The sequence below is a fragment of the Diplotaxodon limnothrissa genome, linkage group LG20, assembly GCF_057381915.1.
Source record: "Diplotaxodon limnothrissa isolate DT_005_m linkage group LG20, D_limnothrissa_male_GT1.1, whole genome shotgun sequence".
In the NCBI taxonomy this organism is placed as follows: domain Eukaryota; kingdom Metazoa; phylum Chordata; class Actinopteri; order Cichliformes; family Cichlidae; genus Diplotaxodon; species Diplotaxodon limnothrissa.
In genome coordinates, this window is record NC_140615.1 from 20,726,623 (window position 1) to 20,745,683 (window position 19,061).

At 42.7% G+C, this 19,061-nt stretch overlaps 1 protein-coding gene across 1 annotated transcript; it reads right to left on the bottom strand.

The window, feature by feature from the left end:
* Nucleotides 1-635: 635 nt before the first annotated feature.
* LOC146610811 (zinc finger protein PLAGL2-like) lies at nt 636-14,207 on the bottom strand. Its single transcript, XM_085344456.1, has 2 exons — nt 14,092-14,207; nt 636-2,925 (listed from the first exon to the last, which is right to left on the bottom strand). Exon 2 carries the CDS (start codon nt 2,532-2,534, stop codon nt 1,233-1,235), a length of 1,302 nt encoding a protein of 433 aa, XP_085200582.1. The 5' UTR covers nt 2,535-2,925; nt 14,092-14,207; the 3' UTR covers nt 636-1,232.
* Nucleotides 14,208-19,061: the final 4,854 nt, after the last annotated feature.

Genomic DNA, 19,061 nt, shown 5'->3' on the forward strand with positions numbered 1-19,061 from the left:
CATTTAAAAGGTTTCTCGTCATGCTGTGGTCATTGCAGCAGCAGCCGCCAATGAGAAAAATAATATTAAGCTGACTTGAAAAAACACACCCAAACCTAGAAAACATGGGATCCAGTGGTTTGTTTAAATATTCCCCATAAATATGAAAGTAACAGATTTTTCTCTGTAATACTGCATCCTGTTCATACTGGCCGTTAAATGACACCCCAGTAATGTATTTCAGCCTCCTAAATGTCCATATTTTGTTTCTCCCTGCTAGTCTGTCCAGAGTGGAGGCCACTTTTCAGCCCCTCTGGGACAGGCTCCAGCAACCTGGACTCCGAGATGGTTTAAGAAACTGAATAGCTGGAGAGCAAACTGTGATTCACCCAGTTGCTCTTTACAGGTAATCCATTGCTGCAACTCAAAAACAGAAATATTTGGAACAAAACAGGTAGTACTGCACAATGAGTTCATTTTGCTCTAAGGAAACTTTGTCTTATCAGTTCCTATTGTGTCAAATATTCTGGTTCAGAGTCAGAACATTTCGAAACCTGTTTCCCCATCGGTAACAGTGGAGCAGCCCCCCCCATGTGTTTTGGCATGTCTTCGGTGAAAATAAAAAATAAAAGATTTATGACTAAATGTCCCTAAGCTTCTAAAAAGGGACTGTGTTAATGGTCACAAAGCTCATTGTATTTCATTTGTGCTTCATTTCCAGTAAGATGGATGAGATGTTTGATCTGACAGACATTTGTACAGGGTTGCTGAAACTTGAAGCAGACAAAATACGCTTCATTTTGAAAGACAATAACATGTGGATACATCGTATGGATGATGCACGGCATTGACAGGAAGCTGATCCAAATGTCAAACAAACAGGTGCTCTGAGGCTTAGTCTTTTCGGTAGTGCTCGCTCTCTGTAATGCGCCAATGTTTTCACATCCACCTGAGTAAGGAAGGTGTCCGTTTCTCACAGATGACAGGCTCAGTGAGAGCAATGAGCAGCACCCGTATGAAGTGCATCTACTGTTTCTAGATGGAGAAGTACAAGTATATTTTGGTTGCAGTTAAAACATCTACACCTTCTTAAACATTCAAGCTTACTTTAAATAATGAGGTAATACTGCTGAGGTGATTTGTTGCGTTCAACAATATCTAAAACAAGACATCTGTTTTACAGTAAAGACGCCGTTCCTTAATTTGACTATTTTCATGAACAAAGACATCGAGCACTGCGCGGGGACAGCTGCTTACTGCTGAAAGGCCTGGTAGTAATGAGGTAGGGAAGTGGATGTGCTCATAGCAGGACTGCTGTATGCCTGAGGTAGTTGGGTGTGGTTGTGGGGCCCAGGGCCCTGTGGTGCATTAGCCTGCGGAGACTGGAAGAAGGTGAACGGCCCTGGAGCCTGGGAGGACAGCCCGGTGGAAGAGGATGGAGAGCACGCGGTGGTGGTGGTGGTAGTTGGATAGCTCATCACTAAGCTTCCCATCCCCATGTGAGGGCTGTACGGTGGCAGGCTGAAAGGTAAGAAGCTCAGCAGGGGTCCCAGGTCCATGTTAGTGGTGCAGGACAACTCAGCTGAGGGCACAGCAGGGCTCCTGGACATCAAGTGTGGGTCACCACCAGCACTCACCCCTTCAGCCAGAACGTCCCTCTGAGGGGAAGCAGAAGTAGAGGTAGAGGAGTTTACTGCACTCAGGTGAGGCGCGGGGGCACTCTGCAGGTCCAGCAGGAAGCTGTCCACGTCGCCACGAGGATATGAGGTAGAGCCGTGGTGCTGGTACCGTGGCATGTTGCTGTAATGCTGCTGCTGCGGAGATGCCGATGGTGCCAGGTGATGATGGTGGGGTTGGGAAGACTGAGCGGGCATGTGGCGAGCCACACCCATGCTCGAGGACAAGGAGCCTTGAATAAGGCCATGAGGTTGGCCCATGCCAGGGACAGGACTGGCCATGTGGTATGAGGAGTACATTTCCCTGGAAAAAGACTCCATGGGCTCCTTGGAGACAGAGGCCATCTCAGTGGTGACTGGGCTGGGCTCCTCTTTTACTGGGCACATAGTGGAGGGGCTCGGTGTAGCCACAGGAGTGCTGGAACTGCAGGGTGGCATCAATCCCGTCTCCTGGGCATGGCTCTTCTTCAAATGGCGAGTCAGGTGGTCTCTGCGGCCAAAGCGTTGGGCACAGCGCGGACACAGGAAGTCACGGCGTCCTGTGTGCACCACCGCATGACGGCGCACATCCTTACGTGTGTAAAAACGGCGGTCGCATCTCTCACAGGAGTACTTCCTCTCTCTTACTGGCACCACAACATTAATGCTTCCCTCTGACGGTGGAGGCCTGTCAATATGGCCACCCAGGTGCTCCAGCAGGGAAGGAGCGACATCTGAGCAGGGCAGGGCTGCTGCAGCACTGTGAGCTGCCACGAGGTGGCGTCTGTAACCTAGCTGGGTGTTGTACTGCTTCCCACAGTCCTGGCAGTGAAAAAGCTGCCGAACGGCAGGATGGCTCTCCTGTGGCTGGCTCTTTAGATGGTCTTGCTGGTGGAACATGGTCTAATACAATGGTGGGTTTCGGCTTTGCTGCTCAGGGACTCTGGCCACGAGCCTGCGCTGATAAACACAAAACTCATGAGGAGACGGTACTATCAGCCCACGGAGTTCGGATCGTTTGTTAAAGTGCACGATAAATGCTAAGTGCTGTCTGACGGTCTCTTGCAGCAATGACTAGAGGTCTGTCCTGCCTTACTGGGGCAAGCCTGTGTCCAGCACTTGGTTTCTGTGACAGCAGCTGCCATAGCAACCCCAAAAGGGCTGTTGTGATGAGGAGCTTTGGAAGCTGAGACTGGGTCTGTGTGTTTCCTGAGAAATGTTCTTGTGTTGGCCTGCAGTCTAATTTAGCATTCAGTAGCTGAATGACAGGAAGCCCGGCATCTTCACAGACCTGCAAAACAGAAAAGTGCAGGAAAATGCGTCAGTGTGTTCACATGAAACCTCTGGGCTTAGATGGCGTGCTGCAGACGTCACATGACAACTACAACAACAACAATAATAGTAATAGTACCACTATATCACCAAAAGATGGTTCTCTCAGAGCTCAAACACTTAAAGCTACAACTGTTAAGTTATTAGACTACTGTTCTCGTTTGTACACACGCATGCACAGAGTTATCAAAGCAATTAAAACTGTTTTCTGTTTAGCTGATACATGCCTACTCGTGTATGCAGTGAGGTAATCATATACATGACATTGGCATTTGTCTTTCTTTACTGTGCCAGAATTTTAATAGTTTCAGAACACAAAAACAGGTAAATTATTTGTGCCAAAGGAGAAACAGTTTAGACATGAGCTGCCAGTAGAAGAAGGTTTGAGGGTTCACCTTTATTAGAGAACACATAGTGATAGCGCATAGACTAGACACAAACGCAGTGAGCGAGCAGAGGGAGACACCCAGCAAGGAGGCTCTAGTCAGCCGGAACAAGCACTGCTGCATCTAGCCATGCAGACATTTCTGCATCTTTGCCATTCAAAGACACGTGTATATGGTTTATTTTATGTAATATTAAATACTGAACTGTAAATTTTCAAGAAGAAATTTTTTATTCAGGGGTTTCATAAAAGCCTTATTTTTAATATATTTATTACTACTTGGGAGAATGCACGAGGTTTAAGTCAATGTCAAAGAAAACTAAATAAACATGCAATCTAAACAAAATGCATCTTTACTCTGTCTTTTTGGAAGGCTTTTTTGACTTTTGTTTATTTCTGTGTGTTTAAGTGTACAAGTGAATGAGTGAGTTTGTGTCTGTAAGCCCTTAAAGGAGAATGTGGTAGCTCCAATGAAGAGAAGCAAGCATATCAGCATTCTGAAGTTTGCCCTGTGCTTTGATGCAATGTTTCTGTGCTGTTGAAAACAAGACGTTATGATAGAGTAGACATTAATATTTACTGTCCAACCTAAAATCACTCAGGTCAGTGTGTATATGAACACAATTTAACTGAGATAGTATTTTATATTATTTCATTTTCAATCTGGAAAAAAAAAAAAAAAAGACATGAAAACCTTGAAATAAATTACACGCCGTGCCCCATTTTTTGCCCGTTTGCTTCCACAATAAGACGGCTGACATCAGCCTTCAGCAAACATGTATCAGACCACATTAAGAGTTTATCTGCATATCTTAATGCATCTTCTGGATGCTTACTGCAGATTTTTCTCTGTGTAAAACAAAGAGCGGTGGATGGAACAGCTACAAAGTTTGCTTGTCTTCATGTCGGAGTTTGTTGATCAGGTGCTTTGATGAAGAACTTGGTTAGTTTCTGCCAGCAAAGGTTTTAATGGTGATTACGGGAACAGCGCTAGTGTTTTGAACACGAGAAACACATTTTCTTTCACTCAAGCTGAGTTCACAAAGTATCAAAGCAAAGAATTTGTGTCTAAATTTTTTTTATAATTAAATTATTCGAAATACCCGATGAATCACTGCGGCCCTAGTTGCATGCCCACGTGAGGTTTTCAGACAAATTCACGTCGTGGTAGTCTACCATGACCACTGTGACCTGGATGACTAAGAACCTACACTGACATCTTAGGGATATTTCATTACAATGTTTTTGTTTTCGTTCAAGTTTTCTCTTTCATCCCTCCCTCCTTTTCCATGGTTTTCTTACTTCTTTCACTGCACCGATCACCTGTTTTCCTACACAGTCACAAACCACCCCCCTGATTTTTACACATCGGCATGGCACAATCACACACACACGCACTTAGTGTCAGCACATCCACTATAGCCTCACAGACAAGTACGTACATGCTCCATCCATCTATTCTCTTCCACTTATCCTTGCCAGGGTCGCAGGGGGGCTGAAGCCTATTCCAGCTGTCCTAGAGAGGAAGGGTACTCCCTGGACAGGTCGCCAGGCATCCGCAGGGTTAACAGATAGAGACACACAACCACTCACACTCACACCTATGGGCAATTTAGAGCTTCCAGTTAACCTATCCCCACTAACTGCATGTCTTTGGACTGTGAGAGGAAGCCGGAGCGCCCGGAAAGAACCCATGCAAACATGGGAAGAACATGCAAACTCCACACAGAAAGACCCTGGCTTGATGGTGGAATTGAACTCACTGTTGCCTCACACCTCTTGGTGTAACAGTGCAAACCACAGTGCCACTGTGCTACCCTTACTCATTTCCATTTCCATTAGTATTATTATACTCACAGTACATTCATAATGTAACAATGTAATATATCACTTGTTCTTGGGGGCGACCTCAACTTGGACAGGAGCAAATTCTGTGTCGATAAATTTTTATAATTGATGTTAGGGCTGCACGATTAATCGTTAGAAAATCGCGATCTCGATTCATACAACGATAAAAAAAAATTTTTTAAAAAAAGACGACGACGACTGTACCGCATTTTGATCCGGGACGTACTCTGCATGAAAACAAGCGCTCACTCTTCCTGCTCAACAAATGACAAGGGCGGAGCCTTATACCACGTGATACAGAAGCTGTGCCGTGTGATGCTAAAATTAGCAGGGAAAAAAACAACGGAGAGCACGTCAGGGATGACGAGAAAGTGACAGGAGAAAATCCGTCCCGGTCAACCACCCAAACATCAATATCGGTAACCTTATACAGCGCTTCCCTTAGAGCTGGGCGATATGAGATTTTTTCATATCACGATATGTTTTTTTCATTTCAGGCGATAACGATATCTATCACGATATAAGCCAAATAACTATATTTGTAAGATTTAAATGTGCCGTTGCTCACAAGTAAAATGTGAAATAATCAGCAGCTTGTTTTTATTTAAATATTTATTTCCCATAATAAGTTCAACAGGGTAGATGTACTTAAGGAACATGAGACTTTTTCAGATAAATAAAGGCAAATATTGCAAACTACACAAAAGGCAGCCGCTAAAGCGTTTAAGTTTCAAAATAGAACAAACGAAACAGACTACTAAATTGTCAATTCCACTTAGAAACAAAATATTAATTCTAAAAATAAATCTTAGTTTGTTTTACAGAAGAACAGACAAAACTAACTTTTGTCAGTATCAAATAAACTGAGAACTAAAAGGAAATTCTCAATCTCTCCTTGTTGTATAGCTTAGCTTTTCAAACAGTTTTAACAGTTACTTTAGTCTGACAAAAGTCGAATGACGAATTAGCGCTTCCAGTCAGAGACTGAGGCTACGTCCACACGTACACGGGTGTTTTTGAAAACGGAGATTTTCCGTTTTCGTTTTAAAAAATAATCCCGTCCACACATAAAGGCAGAAATGAAGGAAAACGCTGCTATGAACATGCCAAAGCAGCAGGTGGCGCTAGATTCCTAACCGTGCAGAAATGTTGGCCAATCAGAAGTCTAGAAGCCTCGGTGGGAAAAAGTAAACAAAGCTGGGGCATAGAAGCAGACCCGAGTCGTATGTGTGGATGGACAGTAACTGTGTATATGTAAGCATTTAAACACTGCAGAGTAGAATTAACAGTAACAGTATTGTAGAAATTAATTTCACCGAAACAATAACGTGGCGCACAGTGTGACGCATGCACCAGTTTATTGTATTTCCAGACTTGCTTTCGTGCCGAGTAGCGTGCAATTTACAGTGCACGCTACTCTGTTTTTTGTCAGACTTGAAATAGCCGAAATACCTTCACACTACGGAACTTCTATGGCTCTTCCGTTCGACAATCTCTCCGGCATTGGAACCGTCATCTGTTTTCTCTTCGGTCACGCTCGGTTGATTTTTCTAGTCGGCACACTCATTTCCTCCATTACGCGCTGGCTCCATTACCCACTGCCTGCTTCCCAAACAAACACACGTGCGGCTTGGCACTTGTGCTGTACGTAACAAGTCACGCGACGTGACGCTGCGGCTGTGATTGGTTCGGCTCTGCGCTACTTAGTTTGGATTGGCTGACCTTTTTTAAAAAAAAAAATTTATTTTAAGAGGACAAGAGCGGCGAAGTCTATCGCGATAGCTTAATTTCTCTATCGAGTAAAAGTTATATCGCGATACATATCGTTATCGTTCTATCGCCCAGCTCTAGCTTCCCTATACCCGTCGAACTCCCGCAGGCACAAAGAAATTACGGAGGCTATCACTTATCACCTGACCAAAGATATGGCTCCCATCAACACTGTGCAAAACGAGGGATTTAGGAAAATGATCAACACCCTAGACAAATGCTACACAGTGCCGTCCCGCAACTATTTTTCTATTGTTGCACTACCTGCTCTATACACGCAGTGTCGAGCAACGGTGGAGACAGAATTTCAAGCAGTACAACATTTTGCGGCAACAACAAAACGTGAGACATTTGTTGTTTTTATGTTTATTTATTGTTTTTATGTTCAGTCTCAACTGTTACGAAGTTGATGTGCAGTTAATAAATGCAATAAATATTTATACTGGAAAAGAAAATCGTGAGAGAATCGTGATCTCAATTCTAAGCCAAAAAATCGTGATTCTCATTTTATGCAAAATCGTGCAGCCCTAATTGATGTCATCGATTATGCTGATGAATCGTTGCAGCCCAAGTGGAAAGTTAAAGTTTTTGTACCACAAAATGTTTATGCAAATTGGAGATGGTTGAGCAAACAGCCCAAATTGATTTGAGATGGAGTGACTCAATTAGGTGGTTAGGCACAGAGAAAGTGAGGCACAGAAAAATTAGATTAGATAAATAACATTTTTGTACAGAAAGGAAGCCAGCTAATGTGTCTCTCTATGAATCTCTGTGAATGTTGGATAGAAACCACTTAAGCATAGAAAAAAGTGCTTATATAAATGAGTGTATGAGACATGTTGTATAAAGCACTTTGAGTGCTCAGGTAGAGAAGAAATTGAGGTAGACTCCAATTACCAAAAGGGACAGAGAGCACAAGGATGTCAAACATCTACTGTAGGGTTGCAAAATTCCCGGAATTTTCAAAGATGGAAACTTTCCATGGGAATTAACGGGAATTTATGGGAATAAAGTGGGAATTTTCAAAATTGAAGGATGGCTCTTCTTAGGGAACTTAAATATAATTCAGCAAAGTATATTTTAGCATAATATTGACAAAAACAAACAAATGCAATTCAAATACACTTGAATATCCATACCATTCCTTAATCACATGTACAGAGCACAAGCTTGCTGCATGGCTATTGAGACCACCTACTGGCACTGTGCATGCCTCCATCACATGTACACATGGACCACACTTTTGAGCCTGAAGGACAAAGAGTATTAAAGGCACACATTTGAGCCTGTGGACTTAACAAGTGAGGTAAGTTTTGATGATATTATGGGAAAATATATTCATTAAATGTTTAAATTGTGAATATCACATAAAATGTATTAATCTGGTAGATAGCAATCTGATAAGATGCTAAATAAAATGCTAGCATCTGTTAGATGCTAAATAAGCCATAGCTAGTATAACATAAAGAAGATGCTAGCTTCCTCATTTGGCTGTTTTGTTTTGAAGATCATTCCAGTTGTTTAGCTAGCCTTACTATTTATATCTGTTTATTATCATATTGCAATTGTATTATTACGATCTCTTGCATTGCATTAGCATTTTTACAAGCTCTTGTTTTATTTTACAGAAAAATGCCATGTGCGCCATCTGATGTGTGGAGACATTTTACACCAGCTAATGTACAAGGGAAATCTGTATATATGTGTAAGTATTGTGATAAGACGTACGTGAAGAATGCCACAAAAATGCAGCAGCACATTGCAAAGTGCAAAAAAATTCCTCAAGGCCCAACACATGCAGCAGCCAGGAGTTCCACTCAAGGGGAAAATGAATCTGTTTCAGCTGTATCAGAATCAGATACCCACTCATCAGCTCCTGGTCCCTCTGGCATCAGAGGATTCTTTGATTTTATGGATGACACTAGCCAGAAAAACGCAGATGAGTGTTTTGCTCGTGCAGTCTATGCAGCTGGCTCACCCCTGATGCTGACATCCAATGTGTACTGGAAGAGATTTTTGAATGTTCTCCGACCAGCATACATTCCCCCAACCAGACATGCATTGTCTACTCATCTACTGGATGAAGAGTTCAGTCGAGTTCAAGAAAAGGTGAAACAGACCATTAACCAAGCTGACTGTATTTCAGTCATCTCTGATGGATGGTCCAATATCAGGGGACAAGGAATTATTAACTACATAATCACCACTCCTCAGCCTGTGTTCTACAAGAGTGTAGACACAAAGGAAAACGGACACACAGGCCAATACATTGCAGATGAGCTAAAAGTGATCATCAATGACCTTGGACCAGATAAGGTTTTTGCACTGGTCACTGACAATGCAGCCAACATGAAGGTTGCCTGGGCACATGTGGAGGAGACCTACCCACATATAACTACTATTGGCTGTGCTGCCCATACACTAAACCTTCTCCTAAAAGACATAATGGCACTAAAAACAATGGACACTCTGAATAAGAGAGTGAAGCAAGTTCTGAAATATGTTAAAGGCAAACAAGTAACATCCGCTACATTTCTGTCAAAGCAAAAGGAAAAGAACAAGAGTACTACACTGAAGCTTCCCAGCATAACGCGATGGGGTGGTGTTGTTATCATGTTTGACAGCCTTCTGGAGGGAAAGGAGTCTCTGCAAGAGATGGCCATATCCCAGTCTGTAGGCATCGACAGTGACATCAAGAAGGTCATCTTGGATGATGTGTTCTGGGAAAGAGTATCTAGCAGTCGGAAAACCCTCAAACCTATTGCAGCAGCAATAGCGAAGATAGAGGGGGATGGTGCCATCTTGTCAGATGTCCAGTGCCTTTTTGCAAAACTCAAAGAAGAAATCCAGACAATTCTGCCCACTCCCCTACTACTGAAAGGAGAGGAAACGGCTGTGGTCAAGTCATTGGAACAGCGGAGGGAGTTCTGCATGAAGCCAGTGCATGCAGCAGCATACATGCTGGACCCCAAATATGACAAGGGCATACTTTCTGGGGAAGAGATCAACGGTGCCTATGCGGTCATTACAGCCATGTCTGACCACCTGGGTCTCGATAAAGGCAAAGTTCTAGGCAGTTTGGCAAAGTATCGAACAAAGCAAGGCCTTTGGAAAGGGGATGGAATATGGCAGTCATGCCAGCACATATCTGCAGCCACCTGGTGGAAGGGACTATGTGAATCTGAGGCCCTTGCACCTGTAGCCTCCATCCTCCTCCAAATCCCACCATCATCAGCCGCCTCCGAGCGCAACTGGTCACCGTTTGGGAACACCCACACAAAGGTTCGCAACAGGCTCACAAATGTGAGAGTGGAAAAGCTGGTCGGCATTCAGGCAAACCTACGGCTCTTTGAGCCTGACACAGAGCCATCCTCAACAAGGCTGGAAACTGACACTGAAGAGGAAGACTCAGAGTTGGATGCTGAAGAAGTGGACATGTTGTTGGATGATGATGAGGTCCAGGAAGAGTCTATTGACTGAGCAAAAATGAGAAAAGAGGATTGCTTGAAGGAAGATTTGCATGTTTAATGGGACGTTTTGGAGGATAAGTGGCATTTTTCATTTAACCTTTTGAATGGGACTTTGTGGAGATTTTTGGACAGGGGGCAATTTTGAATGAGCGGGGTTAGGGGATGGTAATATTGAACTCAACATTTCTGTTTTTATTCATCCATGAAACAAGTTATTGAAACGTGTTCTATTCTACTGTACTTACAAATAAATCTGTTGAAATATCTGTTGAAAACATTTTGCATGGAGGTTTTCTTATGATTTCTGTTTATATTTATGCTTGGAAATAATATATTCCCAGTTAGTTCTCCTAAATTCCCATTAATTTCCATAATTCCCATTATTTCCATGGAAAGTTTCCAATATGGAATATTTCCAAAATTCCCAAGCTTAACTTACCATGGAAATTTACCAGAAACTTTTCGGAAATTTACCGGAAATTTTACGCCCCTGTGCAACCCTACAAACATCTGTCAATTCGTAAGCTCAAAGTCTTGATTTTTTTTTCCACCTTGAAAATAATCAACAATTCTTTAATGAGGTCTTACAAAATTGTGCTTGTTCATGCCGTGAATGTTTCACAAGTGTTGCAAAGATTAGGCTTTAACCTCCTAAGACCCAAACTCTTTCATGGCATGCATTTTTAATTTTTCTTTGGCATTTGGGTTGATTGGGACCTGATGAATGTAAAAACAAAGAATTACCAGATTTTTTTTTTTTACCAAATTTTTGTTTAGGTTAGTTAACCTCCAAGGACCTGGCGTCCACATATGAGGACATTCGTTTTAAATTTTGATAGAACAGTGGCAGTATAATGTCCTTGTAAGTGGATATCAGGCCCTTCTAGAGAAAAATTAAGTATTTTGGTCTAGACAACCCAAAATGTGATGTCCACATATGTGGACGCCAGGTCCTTGGAGGTTAACTAACCTAATTTTTTAGATAAAAACAAGATGACAATGATGGCTGACTGCTATCCTTATTCAGTATCACCTGACTCTAATATAAGCAAGTTAACCAATCCTTTTTTGCCCTCAACTATATTTATTACTGACCATTTCCCTAAATAAATTCATGAATGGACGGGTGTTGTTTATTTTTAATATTCAACAATTAGTTGGATTTTAATCTTGATCACAATTTTGGCTTTCTACAATTAAATGGACATGATGGAGCGATACTAAAAATGAGTGTTCCAAATACAGAACACAAAGCAGAAGAAAATCAAGTACTCCCTCAGACAGCCCCTGATGACATGCCTGCTTGTGCCAATTAGAGCGGTCCCCTGCAACATGCAGCATGAAGATTCCTGGACTAGTCTGGACGAGTAACACTATGTACAAAGACAGATAAACAACCAAATTCACGCGTCTGACACAGCAGAAGCTGAAGAGATTGTCCCTCAATGTGGATCATTATCTGTTGTTTAGACATACTGTGGCCATACTGGGAAAGTGACACTAAGCAAGACCAAATGATATGCAAAGCATGCTATGGAGTTTTGTCTGCACTGCAAAACGACAACTAATTCAAAAACAACAACAACAACCCCCTGAAAACACACAATAAAGTGCAGTATGAATGCATGAAGACCAAGAAAAACAGTGCGACAAGATCAAAGTGAAAGGTGTGCTATCCTGATTGCATTTGGGTAAAATGCGCCCAGCTACCTCACTGTACACTGTACACTCCTTGTCGTGCATTAAGATCATCAGGTCAATTACTCCTGGCCCAACCTAAGTTTAGACTGAAGACCAGAGGCGATCGTGCCTTTGCTTCAGCTGCACCCAACCTTTGGAATAGCCTCCCTGCTTCTATTCGAGCCTTGGACTCTATCCAATCCTTTAAATGAAAGCATATCTATTTGACTTGGCTTTCCTGACCAGTTAATACCCTTTTAAATCTTTTAAATTTTAAACTTTTAAATCTTTTATTAAATTGTATTAAATTTATTATTTTATTATTCATTTTACTGCTGTTTTTGTCTTCTTAGCAGATTTTGTATTTATCTAACTCTTCTGGTCTGTTAGTGCCTCTATCCTGTCTGTGCTAGTGCCCGATTTGTACCCTGTTATTGACTCATGCTGACTCTCCATATTACTGTGAAGCACTTTGGTGTGCCTTCGGGTTTTTAAATGTTCTATATAAATAAAACTGTATTGTATTGTATTGTACTGTAAAATCTTTTCATTTATACTTTTTTCTTCTATGAGATGCACTCAATTTGTTTAAATGAACAGGAATTGCTTTATTTTGATGCAAAGATTTCTGCAAAAATGAAAAATGTGAATGCAGTGTTTATGACATGGAAATAAAAACATTTTTGTCACCAAATTCAATGAGTAATTGTCAAAAATAACTGCAATCGAAGTACTGATAAAAATAGTTGTGATAATCGTTTTGGCCATAATCATGGAGCCCTACTACTCGCAATGTGTTGATGTAAAAGTGATTATGGCTGCTACTTATGACTTATTAGGAAGCTCACAGATTATTCTTTTTATGTTATTCTCACATTCACATTTGTGAGCGTGTTTGGAAATGTGGCTATGGGGTCAAAGCCTGTGATCAGTCATCTCCATCAGCCTAAACCAGTGGCCACTGCGTGTGCGTTTACATGTTTGGGCCCGTTAGTAATAACCAAACGTTTGCTATATAACTTCTCTAGTTAGTACATGCAGTTTTACTGTCAAGTGCATCATTAAGTTCACTTCACACATACAAATTCACGAGCAGGCTTTGGTGCTGGGCTAACTGCTTTTACTCTGTGCAGAGAATAAGTCACGGTTTTTTGTTTCCATTTAAAGCATTTAAACCGTGATGTTAGACTAAATATTTTATTCCCATGTATAAAAATGTGTGTTCACTTTCAATAATGTTGTTGGTAAATATATTTTTAAAGCGTTAGAATTCACCAATGTTTATTTTCATAGCTCTCGCTCAGTTTCACTTGTTTAGCTGACACTGTGACTGGGAGAAAGTTGCTTTTCCACGATGCTCGCTGAACACGAGGTCCCCGTTCTTCTAACTTGGACAGAGGCACTGAATGAAGCTGACACGAAAAGTAGCGCCGGGATATCGCAGTGCCATCTTGTGGGTCCTAAGTATTGAGCTGCAATCAAATTAATTTCTGCCTAATAACTTTCAGTTCCTGAACTCAACTACTAAGTACCTTCCTGGTGAAGGAGCCAAACTGATGAGTTGACGAGCGCCGGGAAACTGAGCCCACGCAGCTTTGTGGACTGACAAGAGTGGGGGGGCGGGGGCGGGTGGACAGGGTCATTACCACATCGGGCTAAATATGACCGCTAGCCTGCCTGCGTTTACAACATTCGGCAGTGGATGTGAAATCAGGTTTAGTACTTGTGTATTACCATGTTTATTGGGTCTATAATACACGTGCTTTATATCAGGGACATCCACAGACTGGTGTCAGTGCAACTAAGGATGAAGTCCCGATATTAACCGAGCCAACAAGCTGATTAAACAACAAAAGATGAACGCTTCACTAACTTGCGTCGGAGTTTGTCTCGCAGGAGCTAACTCACATACTTTGCCCAGCAGCGTTAAACTCCAGCTCGGCCGATCAGACGAGGGATCGGTGGTACTTACCGACTGAGCCTAGGTCCACCTCTCCGTCCAGCCTCCGCTCCGACTCCATGTCGACATTTTGCAACAAGTTTAAAGGTGTTTGTTGGACTTCGGGCCTTGACTGCTGGGCGCCGCGCTGGAAGCCAGGCATTCTGGGAGAGTGACGTCACACGGATTTAGAACTGTAGAAAACGGGCTGTGAACACACACACACACACACGGAGATTCAGAATCGCGCTGCTTTTGATGTGACCACTGTTGACAATTTAAACGTAGAACTCACTGAGCAGTGTTCCTGAGTTTGTTACTTTTAAACTACGCATCATTGTTAGACCATAGTTGGCACAATCTTCAGTCCTAAAAATAGGAATCATTTAAATATTGCCCCAGCAAAATGCCCTGTTGGTGCCCATGTGGGGCTACTGTGAGCAGTTGCCCACAGTGGACAGTTCACTGGTCAGGGCTCTTGGACGCCAATTCGAAGTGTTCTACTGTTTTTGTAGTGTTTTTTGTTTTGTTTTTTTATCTAGGTATGGTTTTACTGTATTGCCACTGGTTTTGGTATCATAGTCATGTTGAAAAATTAGCTGTTGCCACTCAGATGCTTTCCATGTAGTATTGCACGGTGCATGAAACTTTGACAATGCTTATATCTATTTATAATTCCATCAATTTTGACAAGATCTCCAACAACTTTTTAAATAGACTGACAATGATGTGGAGTTGTTGCTGCCAGTAACACAAAAGTACAAAGTTGCAAAAGCAAGTGAGAATTAAAGAATTTGAAGAAAAGCTATGTGGAGCATGTACGAACTGATATTAATCTTTAATAGGGTTGTCAAAGTTGAGATCAAACAAAACAACTGCCTCCGCCATCTTAGTTTAATTGGTCACATGACTGCATCGTATGACTAAAATTCATCATCGTTTTCGAAAGCCTCCGCGTTTTCGCAGTCCACACTGCGACGTGAAAACGCTGTTTTCAAATGTATGCACTTTGGAGAGCATTTTCAAAAAGCCCTGTTTGCCTTGACCAAAAACGCAGTCTCAGTGTGGAGGGAAGGCCAAAACGGAGAGAAAAAGGTGCGCTTTCAAACAAAAATGTATTAATGTGGACATTACTAGAAACCAAATGTGCTAGCTACTTCAGTCACTTTAATGTACAATTTAGGTTCTTGTTCTCACTATAGCAAAATAGTGCTGACAGATCTAAACTTGAAGTAGCCCTTATACTTGTATGGAGGAGCAAATACTACTGTATGGAGAAGAGCCCTAACTATCACTTCATCACAGAGCGTGCCCGCTCTGACCGGCTCTAAAGGGTTAATATTGAACTGATCAATTGGGCTAAAAGAGGTATGTCAGCAAAGGTTTTGGTTGAAATTTAACATAGAATGAAATTAGATTTATCATGAACCTTGTGGCAGGGTGTGGTTGGTGGCTCAGCTGCAGGGGAGGAGTGGAGCAGTGGGCTCAGGGTGTGGTGTCAGGGGAGGCTGTCAAGGCAAGCCGAGGCCAGTATGTAAATGTGAATCCAAATGCAGACTCAGACAGGACAGCAGGGATTAGGTTAATGTGACTTTATTAACACAAGTGAAAACTGTACACAAAGGAATTATGCGTGGTGCATGAAACTTAAAAAGGGGTCTCTGAAACAGAGGGAAAGAGAGCTTAGAAGTGATACTGTGGTAAGGAGACAGGAGGAGATGTAACCGGAATGCCTAGGGGGGAGGCAATGTTGGCCGGGTGAATGTCCAAAGGGATGAGAGTGAGCTGAGAGTACATCCTGATGATTCAGTGATCCAGGGACTGCAGTGGCAGGAGGGCAGGGAGGTGAGGAGTGGTGAGTCAATGAGCAGCAGTTAGAGTTTCTAAGGTTGACCAGCATCCAGGTGGACACAGAGGACTAGAGAGCACTGGTTTTAACTGGTCCAGAAACTCGAAAGGTGGGATGAAACCGAGGCGATGAAGGAAGCTTCAGCTTGACCGCTGAAGTGCTGATGGCTTTGTCCACTTCAAAAGGTCAGATGTAGCATGGCAATAGCTTGCAAGAAGTTGGATGTCCTTAGCTGCAAGCCATACCTTTTGTCCAGGAGTGTATGTGGGAGTCAGAGCAAGCTCGACCTTATGTTCCTGAAACAGTGGGGGTTGATACCCTAAGGAGGCTTTAAAGGGAGACATAGCTGTAGCAGAGGAGGTAATGAGTTATGTGCATATTCCACCCAAGGAAGATAAGGTGACCAAGCAGCAGAGGGTGGTTTTCAGTTCTTTATTAAGGCATTCTGTTTGACTGTTAGTTTGTGGGTAATAACCTGAGGTGAGGTAGGGTTTATCTCCAAGAGCGGAGCAGAAAGTTTTCCACACCTGTGATGTGAATTGAGGGCCTGAACACCTGTTCCATTATGATTCAGGCAGTCTCTGTGGTTGTGGCAAGCTTATCTAATGCTATGAAATGCGCAGCCTTGGAAAATCTGTCAATGACGGTGAGGATGGTAGTCTTTCCTCATGAGACAAGTAGCCCTGTGACAAAGTCTAATGCTATTTGCAACCAAGGCCAGTGAGGCGTAACCAAGGGCTGCAACAGACCCGTGCGGTGCTGAGTGGAGTTTTTATAGTATGCGCAGGTAGTGCAGGCTGCCACATAATCCCTGGCATCCTCGTCAACAGTGTCCCACCAGAAGTATCTCCTAATTAAGGAAGGGGTCCTACCTCTTCCTGGATGACATGAGAACATGGCTGTGTGGACCCAGTTCATTGCCACAGGGTGTGCAGCTGCTGCAACATTGTGCCAATTTGCTGGGGACCAGAATGTTGGCAAAGGACTGGCCCTAACCCAGTGTCTAAAGCAGGGCTAGGCAACCTTTCTGATGGCGAGTGTCATTTTATAATTTCCTCAGAGGTCAGTGTGCCATATGATTGCATTAGCAATAAATTTAATAACGCTCTATATTAACAGTTACACACTATATAGAACCACTTTCTAGAATTATATTTGTTCGCAGATGTTGGCAGCTATCAGCGAATAGTTATCAGCTATTTTGAAACAAAAAAAGACACTTTTTATCCATAACAAATAAACTAATTATTTTACATACTAATAATAATGTATAATAATAATAATAAACTAAGCCAATATGGCATGTTTGTTAATACAGAGACACACATGTTAATATGATCTCTGGTCTCCCACTCAGAGACACAGGTCTCCGAGTGTCCAGCATTCAGACAGCTACCTGAGGACACTCATGTGAGAGAAAATCGTGATCCGCCCACGATTATCCCCGAACGTACCTGTGGGTGGAGCCTTTTATACATTTGGAGCAGGAAGCTAGGAGTTGATCAGACGAGCTACAATAAAAACATTTGCAGATGCAAAATCACTGTTCCCGTTCCTCGGGTGAGAGCTGGGACCGGCCAGATTACTTAGGTTATGTGGCTGTATTGCAATAGTGGTTTGCAGATGTGTTCTCCTCCGAGCCCGGATGTGCAAAATCTCATAGAGTGGTATTTTAAAACGCAGCCTGGTGTAACAGTGTGTTCCCTGCCATACAGGTTACCTGAGGATAAGAGTCAAATTATTCGGAGAGAATTGGCCAAAATGCTGAAAATGGGGGTAATAGAGGAGTCGGACACCGCATGGTGTAGCCCCATAGTTCTTGTAGTACAGAAAGATGGGTCTATATGAGTCCGTGTTGACTACTGCAAGGTGAATGAGGTGTCACAGTTTGATGCCTATCCCATGCCCCGGGTTGATGAGCTCCTGGACCAGTTTTACTAAACTGGATTTGACCAAGAACAACTGGCAGTTCCCCTTCTCTGCAGAGTCCAAGGATAAAGCAGCCTTCTCCACTCCATACGGTTTGTACCAGTTGTCCCAGCCATTTTCCAGCAACTCATGAACTGGGTGCTGCCTCCACATGGTGCATATGTGGCCACCTACTAAGATGACGGTGTCATTCTACCAGGACTGCAGTTGGTGGCTGCAGTCCTGGTGACCCTGAGGCAGGCAGGGCTCACGACCCACCAAAAAAAGTGTGCGGTTGGACGCAGGAAGGTACAGTATCTGGTGTACCTCTTGGGAGGAAGGCAGGCCCGCCCTTAGATGGCTAAAACAGCACCCATTGCATCCTGCCTACATCCCAAGACCAAAAAAGAGCTCTCTTCTCCTCCTTAGCCACCTTTTGACCCTCTGTTTGGATAATGCCCCTCCAGTGGAGGGTGTAGTGGGAGGAGCAGTGGTGTCAGGGGAGGCTGATCCACTCACCTGACCTCATCGTGTCTAACCCATTTGAGATGGATGCAAGGACCTGAGGGAACAGGTGTGTGTGATGTGCAGCAGAGGAGGAAGCAGCTGAAAAACTGCTGCAAAGAGAAATTCAGCAAATACAGTAAAGTCATTCACCATACAACGCTATATGCGTGGGTCATTGTTTTATCACAGTGTATTTAAACCCTTTGTTTGTCTGTATTCTTTGTTGCGTCATCCCTCATGATTCCCGATGTGTGCCCTTCTGTTCTGTGATTTGGAGGTTCTGTGCTGGCCTCCAAAGTCCACCAGGTTCAAATCAAACTTCTAGAGGTGTCACGCCTCTGCCCCCACCAGGCTGGCTGTGGCACTAAACTGGATTTGCATGCCAAATGAAGAAATATGGTAGTGATCAGCATGAGTTTTTTTTTAATGCAATTAAAATAATTTTTTTATTATATGCAATTTTTTTTCCAGCTTAACCAGTCATGTTTTCCTGCACTTTCAATAAATGTATCCTCTATATAAGCAAGTTGTCACAGGGTACATATGCATTAAACAATAATGTTTTCATGTGGTACTTGTGAAGTTTTTTATTGTCAATACAATTATCAAAGTATCAGTGGTCATTTTTATTATTTGATAGATCAACTTTTTTTTTTGTCTAAAAGCACGTTTAAAAAAATATTCCCTACAATGTCACATCCTCAAATAACAAATTCTTCCCTAATCGATCATTGGTTAT